The sequence below is a fragment of the Chiroxiphia lanceolata genome, chromosome 9 (assembly GCF_009829145.1).
Source record: "Chiroxiphia lanceolata isolate bChiLan1 chromosome 9, bChiLan1.pri, whole genome shotgun sequence".
Classification (NCBI taxonomy): Eukaryota; Metazoa; Chordata; class Aves; order Passeriformes; family Pipridae; genus Chiroxiphia; species Chiroxiphia lanceolata.
Window position 1 is genome coordinate 5504992 of NC_045645.1, and position 14055 is coordinate 5519046.

Sequence of the window (14055 nt, forward strand, 5' to 3'; positions counted from 1 at the left end):
CTGATGATGAGGGACTGGGATGTTCCCAGCTGCTCCATGACTGGGCACAAAGCTGACAGCAGGAAGCTGGGCTTTTCACTGGTCTCCTATGGGCAAGCAGGGCAGCAGGGAAGCTGGGTGATTTGAGTGAAAAGGAGAACAGTGGCAGGAAAAAACAAACAAACAAACAAACAAAATGAGACTGACTGTGCTTGGTGAGATGAGGATTTGTGCAGCAAACAGCTGTTTCAGACTGAAGGACGTACCAATCCCAATTTTTTTTTTTCTTTTTTTTTTTTTTTTTTGTGTTTCAAGGGTGAGCTTTCCTATGTTCAGATGTTTCACTTCACCTCCCTTTTAAACATGTCCTTTTAGCTACTTCAACTACCACCTTGAAACTTGTTTGAAGTGAATGTCTGGGATCCTGAAAATGTTTGTGTCCCTAATGTCCTGTGTCACTGCCTGCTACATCACAGAGCTCTCTGTGTGCTTCAGATACTGTAAGGGGACAACTGACCTGTTCTAACAACTCATGCTCTGCTGGTATCAGTTTTCTAGAGAGTCTTATTTGCTCCTGATGCTGTGACTATGTAACATTGTGATATGCTAAATAAAGAAAAAATCCTGCAAAGTAAAGTAAAACTAAATAAAAAAGTTGGATTGCCTGATGATTCAATCTCTCAACCTTGCTTGTTTATTTATCTAGTCATAGAATGAAATATGGGTTGAGGAAGGCAGATCTAAATTTTTATCAAAATCAAGAGGGAGGAGGAAAAATAATCAAAGCAAAGACCACAGCCAGACTGTTGTGCTGGAGATGAAAGAAACTAGTAAAAACAAAGCTCTTTTGGCCCAAGCAGCATTTGTACATAATTCTCTGAGACAGACCAAAGCATGGACTTTGGTCAGTGCCAGGCAGCTGAACAAGCACTCTGCAAACACACAGTGCAGGTCTGGGAGGGCTGCACAGCCTGAGCCAACAGCTCATGGTGAGGAGCTGCAGAAGGCTTGGAAACACAATAACACTTTGCTGGTAGGTGTGGGAAGGGGCTGACATTCCTACTCCAGAGCGGAGGAGGTCTGGAAGAAGAACTGTCCTGAAAACCTGACTTTTTGCCCTACTACAGGCCTCTCTCTCCTTGTGTTTCAACACCTGAGCTCACCAGACTGCTCTCAGCATCACCCTCCCTACTTTCCCCCCACATTTATGCAGCAGTGACAACTGATATCGTGGACCACCTGACTTGAGAAGGGCCCCGAGTTTTACTCAGGAATGTGCTTTGCTCTCTGTCCAGCTGAGGCACTTACCTGCCCTTTAAGTTCCTGACCAGACCCCTAAATCAGGTCCAAACTTGTTTCCCTCACACCTTGTCCATCTTCTTCTGGACACGTCTTCTCCACCTCATTCACTTCAGTGCCAGGAGAGCTTTAGCTGAGCTGAGACCAGGGCTGAGAGCATCCAGGCACTCTGCTTCAGTCATCTGCTGGATCACAGTGAGAAATTCCCTTTGGGTGCTGGGTCCTCGGATCTAGTGCTCTGGGATCCTGAGATCTAGTGACTGGCTGGAGGCAGGAGAAAGGAAAGTGGGAGGAACAGTAAATCCCTTCTAGAGCCATCCACAAGGAGCGGCTGGAATGTAGAGTGCAAGGATGCATGGGGAAATTCCTTTTAGAAATAGGACTCTTTCAGCCTTGCACAGGTACAGAGGGATAGACAAGCAAAGGACATTATCCTTTCCTTGAAAAACAAGGTCTGTGCATGCTCAGATCTATCCAGGAATACTACCTGGGCAGGTTACCTGTTTAATGGTGAGGTCCCATCCTCCCTATGAGAGGGTAGCTAAAAACCTTTGCTCCTGGCCTGAGATAGGTCATGCAGCAGGATCTCCATGGGTGGTGCCCCCAGCAGCAGTCCTGCAGAGTCAGGGCATCTCCTTGGAGCAGGGCTGTGCCATGGATCTTCTCCTGGCTGTGTGGGGATCAGAGGATGGTGAGTCAGGCTGCGTGACTGTGTCACGCTCACTGTGTGACTCAGACCTCCCTGTGGCCATGGGAGGTGGCTGGATGACTGCAGCATCCCTGCGCTGCCCCAGGGAGGCAGGTGAATAACAAGGGCACTGTCACCCCTTGGCTCTGTCCTCCTGTTGGGAAAATACTGCCTCCAGCCCTGGTGCCTGGAGAAATATGAAGGCTTGGAGAAGGAATCATTGCTAATGATCATTGCTAATGATCATGCGTTGCTTCAACACACGCCTTGTTTCAACACACACTTGCTTATTCCAGGCATCTGCTTCATCACTCCCGCCTTTCCCTCCAGTGTCTTCATTCACCTTGAGAGCAAAAGATGGGTCAAGAAACAGCACACAGTTGTCACGGTGTTTTTGGAAACACCAAACAGTGTGAGTGGCCTAAGTGTAGACACAGAAATGCTTTCTCAGTTTTCCCTGAAGTGTTTATAGGCAATAAAACCGCATCTTTTCCCGTTGTTTAACTGGAAGAAATGATGAGGAATAGGAGTGAAGACAGATCAGTTACCATTTCTCACAGAATATTAAGCTTTCCACTACTCCCTGAACAATTAAACTGCTGGATGATGTGGAGATCAAGGGAGCAAATGAGTTCAGGAAGGGGACCAACAAGTTTGTGGAGGAGAGCTCTCCTGGCAGCTATTTAAACCGATGGGCTGACTGCAAGTCTTTGCCAAAAAGTCTCTTAGCCAACCAATGGCACAGCCAGAGAGGGAATTCTGCACTTACCAGGTTATATTCTCCCACAATCATCTGCTCCTTTCCACTGCTGGAAGTAAAATATTGCAATAAACAGCTGTTTGGTCTCACATCATACAACAGATATTTTTTCTCTATTGTCATGGGGTTCCTTTGTTACAGCATTAACTCTCATTGCTTCCTTTTGCTTTTTTGATTCAGTTTAACAATGAAGGACAACTTAGACAGGGGTGAGATTTTTTCTATTTTTAAACAGCATTTTGTGCCAGTTTATTGAAATATTAGTTCAGAGCCTTGCTATCTACTTTTGTATCAGGTGGCTGGAGTGAAGGGCAGGCAATGAAAAGTCATCACAGTGAAGGCTGGCTCCCAGAAATCACACATTTCTCTTTGTGTTGTGGGCAAGCATCTCCACCTCCTTCATGAAGCGAAGGCACAGCTCCTCCTGCCACGGCAGAGCCACGCACTGGACAGCCACTGGCAACCCCACAGCTCCTGCCACAGCCTGCAAAAGTTAAGGGCAGTGCTGAGTCAGAGCACCAGAGGACCCGGGGAGGCACAAGACATTATGGGAAGAGAAGGCAGAGGAAGACAAGCAAGGGGACAGCTGTCAGGCTGACGTACACCAGCCTTGCAGCAGCGCCACACACAGGGTAGTAACACAGAGAATGCCAACTGCATGGCTAAACCAGCTCCCACTCTCATCAGGAGATGTAGACGAGCATCGGGACAATGTCCCAGAGGTGTCACTGTGCCAGTCATAACCTTCTTCTATGATTTAAGCCTTTTCCCCTCTGACCTCTTTCAGCCTCTTATCCCAAGGGTCTCTGTAGTGCCCTTGGTAATGCTTCAGTTCCTCTTCGTCGGCTCTCGTGACCGTGCTGACCGGCACCACCCCAGCAGGGAAGTTCAGCACGTTGTATAAATTGGTGTAGGAGGTCGCAGCTGGAAAAGATCACACATGAGAGCAATGCAAAATGGCAAAATTCAGTGTGCGGGGCCAGCAGTGACTTTCAGATGATAATTTGGGCTGCAGGAATTGTAATCTGGAGTGGCTGGACCTGAAGAGACCCTGAAAACATGCTGCCTCAAAGGGACTTTTTTGATGGAGAGGTTTGAGGGCCACATGGCTGCTGAGACCAGAGAGAGACGCACACCTTCACCTGTCAGTCATGTGGAGATCAGATCTGCTCTGGGAGGGACAGACATGGGTATTTGATCCGATTCACAGTCTGCATCTATATCTCCTACTCCCTGGGGAAAAGTCTCAGCTATCTTTTCAAGATATTCCTGTTGTCCAGTTATATTAACATCGTCTTGGGGATTTTGGATCCCAAAAGGTCATTGCTAGGGAGATGGAGGACCCTGACTGTTTGCTGGAAGCTACAGAAAAATGCCTTTTTTCTGCCAGTCACATGCAATGGGCCTTTCTGCTTTTTGCGAAGTCTTGGGAAATGTGAGACAGCTGCATTCAGAAGAGCCTGGCCCTGTACCAAAGTCTATCACCCCTCTGACAGCCACTCCTCACTGCCACTCTCTGCTGCAAGAGTAGCTCTTGGGCTTTCTACAGGACAGACAACGAGGGGAAACTCACTGATGTACAACTGGGGACAGATGTGTCACTAATGGCTGCCCCATAATAATCCAACACCAGCAGCTCAGATGAGGTGGGGGAATGAGAAGACCCACTGAGGTGACCTCTCCCTTGCTTTCTTCCACAGAGGGAAACTGAGCAATGTACAGGGTTTGGGGAATGTCCAAGAGACCAAAATATCTTGCTCCAGCTCTGCCCACAAACACGGCCAGGGATGCACCCAGAGACACCTCAGTGGAGATTTACCAAAGAGCTTCCCAGCATAGCCGTGGTTAAAGGCTGGCCCCAGGGCAGGACAAAGGATCACATCCAGCCTCAGCTTCCTCCATTTGGCAATGAATTCCGTGCGGTAAACCTGGGAGGAAAGATAGAGGAGATGACAAAAGTGTCTGTTGGACAGCAGTGGCAGGTCAGTGCTGACACATAGGAAAAGGAGGGGAAAAAACCTTCCTGGATACAACTAAAAAAATAAGATAAAATCTGAGCTGTGCTTTGAAAGGGCCTTTGTTCTTCCTCCTTTAGGTTTCCTGTCAGAATACCATGTGCTGCCCAGACCTAGACATTAATGCTAGGTGTGCATTTCTCACTTGATTTCGTCAAGCATTAACCCAATCCTTCCCATGAACAGTTTTGTTTTTGAATTGTATTGAATGGAGATCAACAGCAGTTTGAAGAATTAGGTCTGGCTGACTAAAAATCACATTTCCTAAAAGATTTGGTTATTTCGATAGAAGGTTCTAAAAGACATGAATCCAAAATATTTTCACAAATACTTCTCTCATGCTGCGAGGGGATACAGGTAAGGAAAAGAGGCAGCAGGAGACAGCAAGGCAAGCCTCAGGACATCCCCCCACAACGCAGGAGGCACAGCTTCAGGATTGTCCTGCAGATCCAAGAGAGACCTAGGTTTGTAGTTTGGTTTACTACAGCTTTGCTGAACATCAGGCAACAAATTAATCCATCCTCAAAGAGCTGTTCCACTTTGTCTTAGCAAACAGACGTGGAGGGACCACAGTACAGTTGTTCCTGCAGCCATAATCTGGTTACATACAGACACATGTCCCATGGTCCTGTCCCTGTTGTGCACAACTGTCTCACTCCAAGTTTTCTGTACAAGAGCCTTCCACATCTCTCACAAAAGCCCTGGCCTTGGGGCTGTTTTTCAGCCTGAACTCAATTTCCACCTGCAGTCTGAGATTCTTCCTGATGAAAGTTCAACAAATGAGATGGGTTTCCAAGAAATACTGGCAGTGTAGCTACCCTATTTTTTCTTTTTTTCTGAGAAAAAAGCTGGTCACTAGCCAAAAGTTTTGAATTGGCTCTTGTTTGCACTAGATGAAAACACGTGAATATTTTTTCACTGAACAAAAGCAACTGAAAATATCTTTGAAGCCATCAAACCTTCTAAAGAGTTTTCTTTTTTTTTTTTTTTTTTTTTTTTGGGAGAGAGGGTGTTCCTTTGTTTTGTTTGTTTGTTTGGTGGTTTTTTTTTTTGTTTGTTTCTTTGGGTTTTCCATGTGTATTTTTGTGTGTATTTTTGTGCTGGTTTTGTTTTTTTGTGGTTTTTTTTTGGGGGAGTGGGAGAGGAATCTGTTTTCACCTTAAAAAAACCCCTAATCCATTTCCTTCCAAACACTCCCACCAGTGTGTGGGAGTGACCAGGCAGCTTTGTAAGAGTTTTTCCTCTGCCCTCTAATTTGTCAGAGCAGCCTGCTCATCCATCAAGTGACTGGCACTGATAGAGGCTGGGTGGTGCAGGCTGGGGGCATGTTTCTCCTCAGGGAGGATTGTGAGGGTGTCCCAGCAAACAGATCCTGCCCTGAGGGTGGACACTAAAACAGCTCAGCCTCTTCAGCCTTGTAAAACACCAGCTGAGAGAGGATACAATTGCTCTCTATAAATAGACATAGGAGTGAGGCAGAGGAAAATACCAGAGAGGAGAGGTGCTATTTACACTCAAGGACAGAAATAAAATAAGGATAAACTGGAAGGGAATAAAGAGCACGGGAAATATGAAAGTTTCCAACCATCAGAGCAGGGAGGAGAGGAACCAGTCCATAAAATCAAACGCAAGCATAAAACTCAAACGGTTTAAAAGAGGAACCCGATCAGTTTGTGGGCAGCACTGGACACAGCTGCCCAGGAGAAAGCTTCCTGTCCTAGATTCTACAGAGTTCACAACCACAATTTTTAACTCCTGCTTTGTCTCTGCTTGATCGTTCAAGCATGGCCTTAGCTCGTGACAGTATCACCTAATGTCTGAAATAAGGAATTTGCACCGAGAGACAGAAAGAAGAAAAAAAAATGAAGTCTCATTTTTAATGACTTTTCTTATGCTATTTTTGCTTAGACAATGCAGGGCAAAGGATGATGATTCGTTTCCAACCCCAAATGCTTTGCTGAGTGTGAAGCAATTGCTTAGAAACTTTAGAGATCTCTCACAACATTCAGTAAGGAAAAAGGGAAATAAGAGTCACGTTACCGCCACTGCTCCGTGCTGATCCCAGAGGTCTTTGGCAGATCTGGAAAAGTGACAGAATTAATCAGCTTTGTGACTGTGGCAACAGAAAAGAATTAGGAAAATGCTTAGACAGCCCATTTTTATGAAAACTGCATGACCATTCTGGGAAAAAGCTACGGCATCATCCAGCTGATTCAGCTGGGTTCACATGTGCTTACAGGTGCATCAAAAGAGCTTATGTTAAACCATGCCAGGACACCTAGACAGAAATCATGGCAGTCTCCTAAATTCGCTTGCTCCCAGTTTGGTGTGTCTCTCCTTCTTTTGGAGGTGCAGGTAGCTCACACCACAGTGCATGTGCATGCAGGGACCTCTGCATTAACTTGGCACGTGATGCTCTGGGCACCAGAATCCACCTGATGGTGGATTCCCGTATCTCCCTGTGCTGATTTCTGTCACTAAAAAGATCCTTAAGCTCTTAAAATAACCCCTGGCTGAACAGCCCTGGATAACACAGTGCTGAGACCAGGTGGTGCAGAGGAAGCCCATATTCATCTGGCTCAGCCTGTGCCACACAGCCCTGGCATCTACCTGCACGTATGGGTGGGGACATCCAAGCACATCAACTTTCTCTAGACCTACTTCAGTGTGTCTTACCCCACTCCACAGAGAGCACTGAGATCTCGAGCAATTCGTGGGTACTTTTGGAGAGAAGAGAAAAACTTGGGGTTAGTCAACAACAACACGGCTGAAATAGCTGGCTACCATGTGACTCCATTTTGGGAACGCTTCTTGTCCTAGCAGAATTGGCTCTGAAGAACTGGTAGGGTTTCCAGTGAAGTGGTTTTACTCCCCTACCTCTCTGCACATGGAAACCTTCCCACCTTGCTGATTTCCTATAACACAAATGAGACACGTCCACACACTTACTATGGGTTTCAAAATGAAAGCCAAGATCCTTTTCACCAGAGCAGGAAGCCTGTAAGTATTGAACTGGGATTTCAGGTTGGGATCCACGATGTCTCCTTTGCTGGAAGGGCAGAGAGTGAAAAAGGACAATTCATTGTGCCAGAGCTACAGCAATAGCAGTACTGCTTCCAAGGCAGAGTTTGTCTTGGAAGGGACTCGCTAAAAGACAAAATCTGCCTGTTTCTAAGGAAAACACTGAACAATAGATGCTCACAGCAAATGTTACAGATAAATCAGTACTTCACTGCCTGTATCATCAGTGCTCTAAAAGTTCTGGAGAGCTTTGCAGTGGGGCCTGCTTCACCCTGAAGTGAGCAAGTGGCTGGCTGGGTATCTACCATGTTATCCATGCATGTGAACTGGCTGCTGGCCACACTAAATTCATCCTTCCAGAGACTGCTCCTCTCCTGCTCCTGTATCAGTTTGCACCCACAAGAATATAAACACTCTGGATGCAGCCACTGGCTATAGTATATATTGCCAAGTCTCACAGCTCACACCAAAACAGGGGTTTTACTCACAAGCAGTCCACCAGGTGAGCAGCACCATCCGAGAAAATCCCTCTGGTGAACAGCTCATCTACCATGTAGTCAATCTTGGGCGGTGCAAAGGGAACAAGCTGCAAGGAAACCATCCCTGTCCAAGAGGCAGCAAAGATGAATGATTCAAAGAGCCCTCTGTGAGCCTCCCTGCCTCACCAGTGAGATGCCTGGGAAGCAAAGTAGTGGGAAGCTTGCTGCTGTAGGACAGCAAGACCCCATTTTCAAAGGGAGCTGGGTTAGCAGTATCTGCCTGCTGTCCTTTCCAAGGCATAAACACTTACTGTGACCTGGCACAGACTCCACTCCTCCACATGTTAGAGAAAAATTATTAGAGCCTTCAAAACATCAATTTTTTTAAAATTAATTTGCATCATTGGAACAGCTCCCATAGAGAAATCCCCACTGGTAGAACTGCAGAATAATTTAGGCTAAAAGAAGTCCCTGGGGGTTTAACTGCTCCACCTCGCTTCCCACTTACCCACCAAGAAGTCTGTAAGCTGTGTTTAGTAGATGAGGGATCATGGAAACTGCTGTGATTTTGATATTTATGGGAACAGCAAACATGATGGAAAAAAACCAGTGCTTGGGGTGACTTGGAGATATCTTAAAATAATTATCATGTCTGCTAGGCCAGAAATATAAACAAGATCACTTCAGTTTGGGAAATAAACCGTTGCATTTGCCTTCCTCTATTACAGGCAGGAAAAGTGGAGATGGAAAGTGATTTGTCCAAACTTTGTAAGGAGCAGGGTAACAGCTCCAAGCAACCACAGGCATGGAAACCCACCGTGTGCCCTGCATCCTGGAGGAGCTTTCTTGTCTGCTGGATGGCCCGTTTCATGCTGGGTGAGGGCTGGAAGTAACCATCTCCTTCATAATACCCAATGCAAAGAGGATTTGAACTGGTGTAAACCTGTGAGAGGAGGAGCCACGATTTACACACATGACACATGCAGGACTGGACCATTCCCAGGGCTCAGGGAGGCACCAGCTGAGCTCTCCTGGGCTGGGGGAATGATAGGAACAATAGGGCTGGGGAAAAGCAGTGTTGTCCAGAACACAGGTCTGCACCAGTGGTCCTTGGCATGGTCTTTCTGACACCACCTCCTGCCTGCCAACCCTGCCGTGTGGCTGCTTCTTTCAGTCACTCATGCTGGGTGTCCTCTGTCCATATGAACACGTATTTCCCTGGATCCTTTGCTATCTTGGGACATGAAACCAGATAGGAACCTCCTGAGGTCTCACTTTGTTGCTGGGAACATAGAGACATGGGATTACCTCCTCATCGAAGGGGATGGGGGGCACGGTGGGGTCCAGCTGGAACATCTCCTCGCAGAGCAGCGCCCTCATGCACAGGGCCAGGCTGTCCACGTCCCTCGCCATCGGCCCCAGCATCGCTGTCACTGCAGGGACAAAGGTCCTGTCACTGCAGGGACAAAGGTCCTGTCACTGCAGTCAGGTGGGCTGGTGCTGTCCCATGTTACTGGTAGGGGTCCAGCAGGGAAGAGTTTCAGTCAGGCCGGGGGAGAGGAATGAGGAATGAGTGTAGCGTACAAGGAAGTCCAGCAGGGATAACCTGTCGGTCTCAGAGCAGGGGCAGCCTACTAAGGCTGACCTTCTGGGCCAGGCTTCTGCAGGCACAAGGAGGGAGGGCTGCAGCTTTCTTGCCAACAGCAATGCTGCCCAGCAGCAGCTGAAGCTGGCAGAGTCTCCTGGCACATCTCCAGTGAAATATCCCAGGCCTTTGGGATGTGCATCTCACACCTCTCCTGCTACAGGTTGCATTGCCTGGACAGGTGTTGATTCATTTCTGCTCAGATTCAGCAAACACCTGCCACCATCCAGAAGAGAGTAAGTGGTGTAAAAAGGTAGTAACACATGGCAGGTCTCATAGGTCACTGGTTTGACTGGCCGTGAGACACATAGCAAGCACCCTTGCTGGCCTTTCAGTTGTAGGAGATGTAAGAAGCAAAGGTTTGACAGTAGTGACATGTCATCAGGATGGACTTACCTGATTGCATTCCTACGAGAGGAGAAACGACACCCTGTTTGCTGGGAACATAATGGGAGAAGCAGATTAGCAGCAGGTCACCACACTGAGCTGCAAACTTCCCATTTGCCCTCAGTCAACATCTAGTAGGGCAAAAGGTCCTGCACTTCCTAGGCTAGAAAAACTTCCATGGTCTGTAAGCTGCTAGGGGCTAATCATCTCCTTTCCCTGGTGCATCTAATTCCTCATCTATGGACAAATCACCTCTGGTAAACAGAAAACTCTTACAAGCAAAGCAAGGGCTGGAAAATACCTGAAAAGGAGGTGACCCTGTAGCATTTGCTTTCAGCTTCTTGGTCAGGGCTATTAAAAACTGAATAAGTCTTTGTTGTGCTAACAGGTAGAAGTCACCTTGTGTCATTAACAGAGCCTTTAGCCCAAGCTGGCACGAGGGCAGGTTAGCTGCTAACTTAAGCCTGGAGGAAACCATGGACACTATTGCAAAGTTTGATGCACTTTGGGGGACACCTTGCAGTCTCCACACTGGGTGGAAGAAGAGGACAGAAGTTGGGATGTACCTGATCCTGTTGCCTGTGGGTTTGAGCCCACAGAGCCCACAGAAGCTGGAGGGCAGGCGGATGCTGCCAGCTACATCTGAGCCTATGCCCAGGATGGAGCCGCCCCCTGCGATCAGAGCTCCCTCCCCTCCCGAGGAGCCCCCGGGGCTCTTCTGGTGGTTTAGAGGGTTCAGTGTCTGGCCAAAGATGAGGTTGCTGCAGTCGTAGCTGGGGAGAAGAAGATCACCAGGTGAGTGAGGTACTTCTGTCTCTGCAAACCATAAATACAGGGCACAGAGGATCTGTACAGGGATGAGAGTGGAATTAATCCCAGCAGGTAGAATCAGCATGAAGTAGATTTGTTGGCGCAGCTGAATTCAAGGAGAAAGAGGCATCAAGTACGAGAGAAATCAGTTCAGGTTGAAATAAGGAGGCAATTAACTCAATGTGCATGATTAGCTTGGACAAGGGGGGAGCTTGCCCACACTCTCTGTGATAGCAAGAGTCATGTATCATAGTGTTTTCATGAAGGCAAACGTGCAATTACTTTATCATCGTCTGTGGGATGTTGGTTTTCACAAAGGGGATTGCCCCCTGGTGCTTTAGAACATGGACGATGACACTGTCTTCTTCCTTCACTTGGCCCAGAAACTTCACCATCCCTCCAGAGGAGATGTGGCCCTTGGGGATGGGAAACAAAGCTCTTTACGTACAGGAGAAATCCTGTTTGCCACAGGAGGCATCATGATTTATGTCTGTTATTGTTACAGTTCCAAAGTTCCCACCTAAGTTTTCTCAGAGGCAGAACAGGACCTGACTACCTCAGGGAAAACCCGATCAGAGCGGGTTAGAAATTTCTGAAGAAAACAAGATTTCATCAGAAGAAAGGCAGGTTTGCTGGTCCCACAATATTTGATCCAGATTCTTGTCTCAGAGAACTCTTAGCCAGTTCTGAGGTGAGGATGAGACATCCTGGCCTGTTTCCAGCTCCAAACCAAGAGGCAGGGGAATCAGGGGTGTACCTTGCAGTTAATGTGGTCCTTGATGCTGATGGGAATGCCATAGAGCAGCCCCTTCTCCTTCTGCTTCTTCAGTTTCTGGAGCTGATCCTCACAGCCATGAATGAAGTCTGTCACACAGTTCACCTCCCGATTCACCTCCAAAGCCTCTCCAGAACAGAGAGGAGCAGCAAGACAGAAGAATGGGTGGAAGGAGACATTACTTATATTTAGTTTTCAAGCTGAAAATTCAATCTCAAACCTTCAGCATTTATTTTTCAGATCTTATCTATAAACTTCAGGTGTTTCTTTCTGGGATAATTTTCTGCCCTGGATCTCTGTCCTACTTACTTGCCTGTAAGCCACTCTTCAGACATCCCAGTACTGACAAATTGTAATCCCCAGCATTGCTGCTTCTCTCAGAAAATGAGCTGGTTTTTAATTTGAAAGTCCCACTGTCCTCCATGCTGAAAGCATCACTCACTTTGTCCATGTAGGAGTAGAGGACACTTTCTGGGGACAGGGACCCCTCCTTCAGCTTCTCTGCCAGCTCCATCATTGTCAGCGAGAGGATATGTGTGGTCTGGGTGCCTGGGTTCTAAAAAGAGTAGGAAATTGGGTGCAGAGGGAAAAAAAAACAAAAGAAAAGGCTGGTGTTGAGGCTCCAAATACCCAGTTCTAACATCTGCCCAGCAATCACCTTGAACGGAAAATTTTAGAAGAAATGCCCTGCAGAAATGCAGACCTCCCACAGAGCACTGCATGTGCTGGGGCAGGGAATTTGCTGACGGGGAAATTTGCTGAGTCTTAGTTCATAAAACCAGGATCAAAACAGGGAGAAAACTGCTCCTACACTGGAGAGTTGTGTGAACCTGTAAGAGCGGTTTGACCTGTCTCTGTTTACTCTCCTACAGGCCTTCACCGCTCTTCTAACTCTAACTCACTGAATAGCAGTTCAACCAGCTAAAGTTTTACAAAATTTATCATTAACATGGGAAAAAAAAGTGTGTGGGCTGTTTGCAACCTCCCCTCCAAGAGAAGAACAGCAGTAGGTGTTTATTATGGGTCTAAGACAAATCCCAAGTACCTGACCTCCTAAAATCCAGGTGCTTCTTTACCTGGGCATGGGCAGGAGGAAATGGCTTTTGGTCACTAATGTGCAGATGTTGGAAGGATGTGAAGCCCCCTTGTACTTTGAGGGTGATGGGGCAGTCAGGTCCCCACGGAGGGGAAGAGGTAAGGAGGATGGGAGAGGAAAGGCTTGGCAGTGGGGATTGATGAGGAGAAAGGGCATAGAGAGGTCTGGGGTGGTGATCTGATTGAGAAGGTCCCAAGCTCCAATTCATACTCAGAATTCTCTCAACAGGTCTGTTTTAAGAAATACTTCCTTTACACTGTCTGTTATGGGAGGGGTTTTCATGACAATGGAGGGCCATGACACTTAAAAAACATCGGATTGGTGACGCTGGAAAACATGCATGTACCCTAACCACCATTCAGAGAGGGATTGATCAGAGCTCCCCCATTTCTTTGGTTATCCAAAATATAACTTTTTCCTCCCACACACACTTTCCCCCAAATTTACCTCTTGCTTAAACCTGCGAGCTGCCTTTTCCATCCTTTCCAGGGCCAGATCCCGAGACCTCCTCGCCTCATGCATCTTCTGCTGGACCTGCCTGCGTCCCAGCCATTTCAGGAGCACGACAGCTGCAGCTGAACTGCAGAGCAGAGCTGAGAGGGCACGAGGGTCCCCCCACGATGGGTCCAGGACCTGCCACAGTCGCTCTTGGGTCATGATTTCTCTCCCCGTCCTTTTGGTTCGAGTCCAGCTGCAGACACCTGAGTCTCCCACCTTCTCCTCAGGAGGGCAGATAAATGCAGACTTTGTGACTGCCCTGCTGTGCAGGATCAGCTCTGAAGCAGAGTTGCTTTAACAAAGTCCAGGAATGGACTTTCTAGACCATGGACTTTGAAAGGGTCTGCCTGCTGGAGCAGTGCTGTGAGTCAGGCTGCAAAGCCATGTGCTCAGCTTACTCAGTTTGGGGGAGCTTCCCCAAGGCTGGGGTGTCCCCCAGCTGTATGTCTCCCTAAACCACTGTCTGCTGCTGTCCCTGGCTGCACACAAAGCTGAGTGCCTGCAAAGCCCAGATCTGGGCTATCGCTACCATACCCACATCTATTAATTAATTAACATTTACACTCATTAACTAGAGGTGCTTGGCCATCATCCCTGTCCCTC

The 14055-nt window shown here is 47.5% G+C and overlaps 1 protein-coding gene across 2 annotated transcripts; it reads right to left on the reverse strand.

Annotated features, from left to right (window-relative positions):
• Nucleotides 1-2947: 2947 nt before the first annotated feature.
• LOC116790690 (vitamin D3 hydroxylase-associated protein) lies at nt 2948-13736 on the reverse strand. Of its 2 annotated transcripts, XM_032695888.1 has the most exons (15): nt 13402-13736; nt 12301-12414; nt 11841-11984; nt 11366-11499; nt 10840-11046; nt 10283-10323; nt 9550-9674; nt 9059-9184; nt 8251-8348; nt 7691-7790; nt 7418-7461; nt 6782-6821; nt 4546-4654; nt 3505-3650; nt 2948-3210 (listed from the first exon to the last, which is right to left on the reverse strand). In XM_032695888.1, the coding sequence occupies exons 1-15, from the start codon at nt 13609-13611 to the stop codon at nt 3082-3084; spliced, it is 1767 nt and encodes a 588-aa protein (XP_032551779.1). In that variant the 5' UTR covers nt 13612-13736; the 3' UTR covers nt 2948-3081. The 2 variants fall into 2 exon arrangements, with proteins under 2 accessions (XP_032551779.1, XP_032551780.1); XM_032695889.1 differs by lacking the exon at nt 3505-3650 and having other exon boundaries at nt 13402-13611.
• Between the last annotated feature and the right edge of the window lie 319 nt (nt 13737-14055).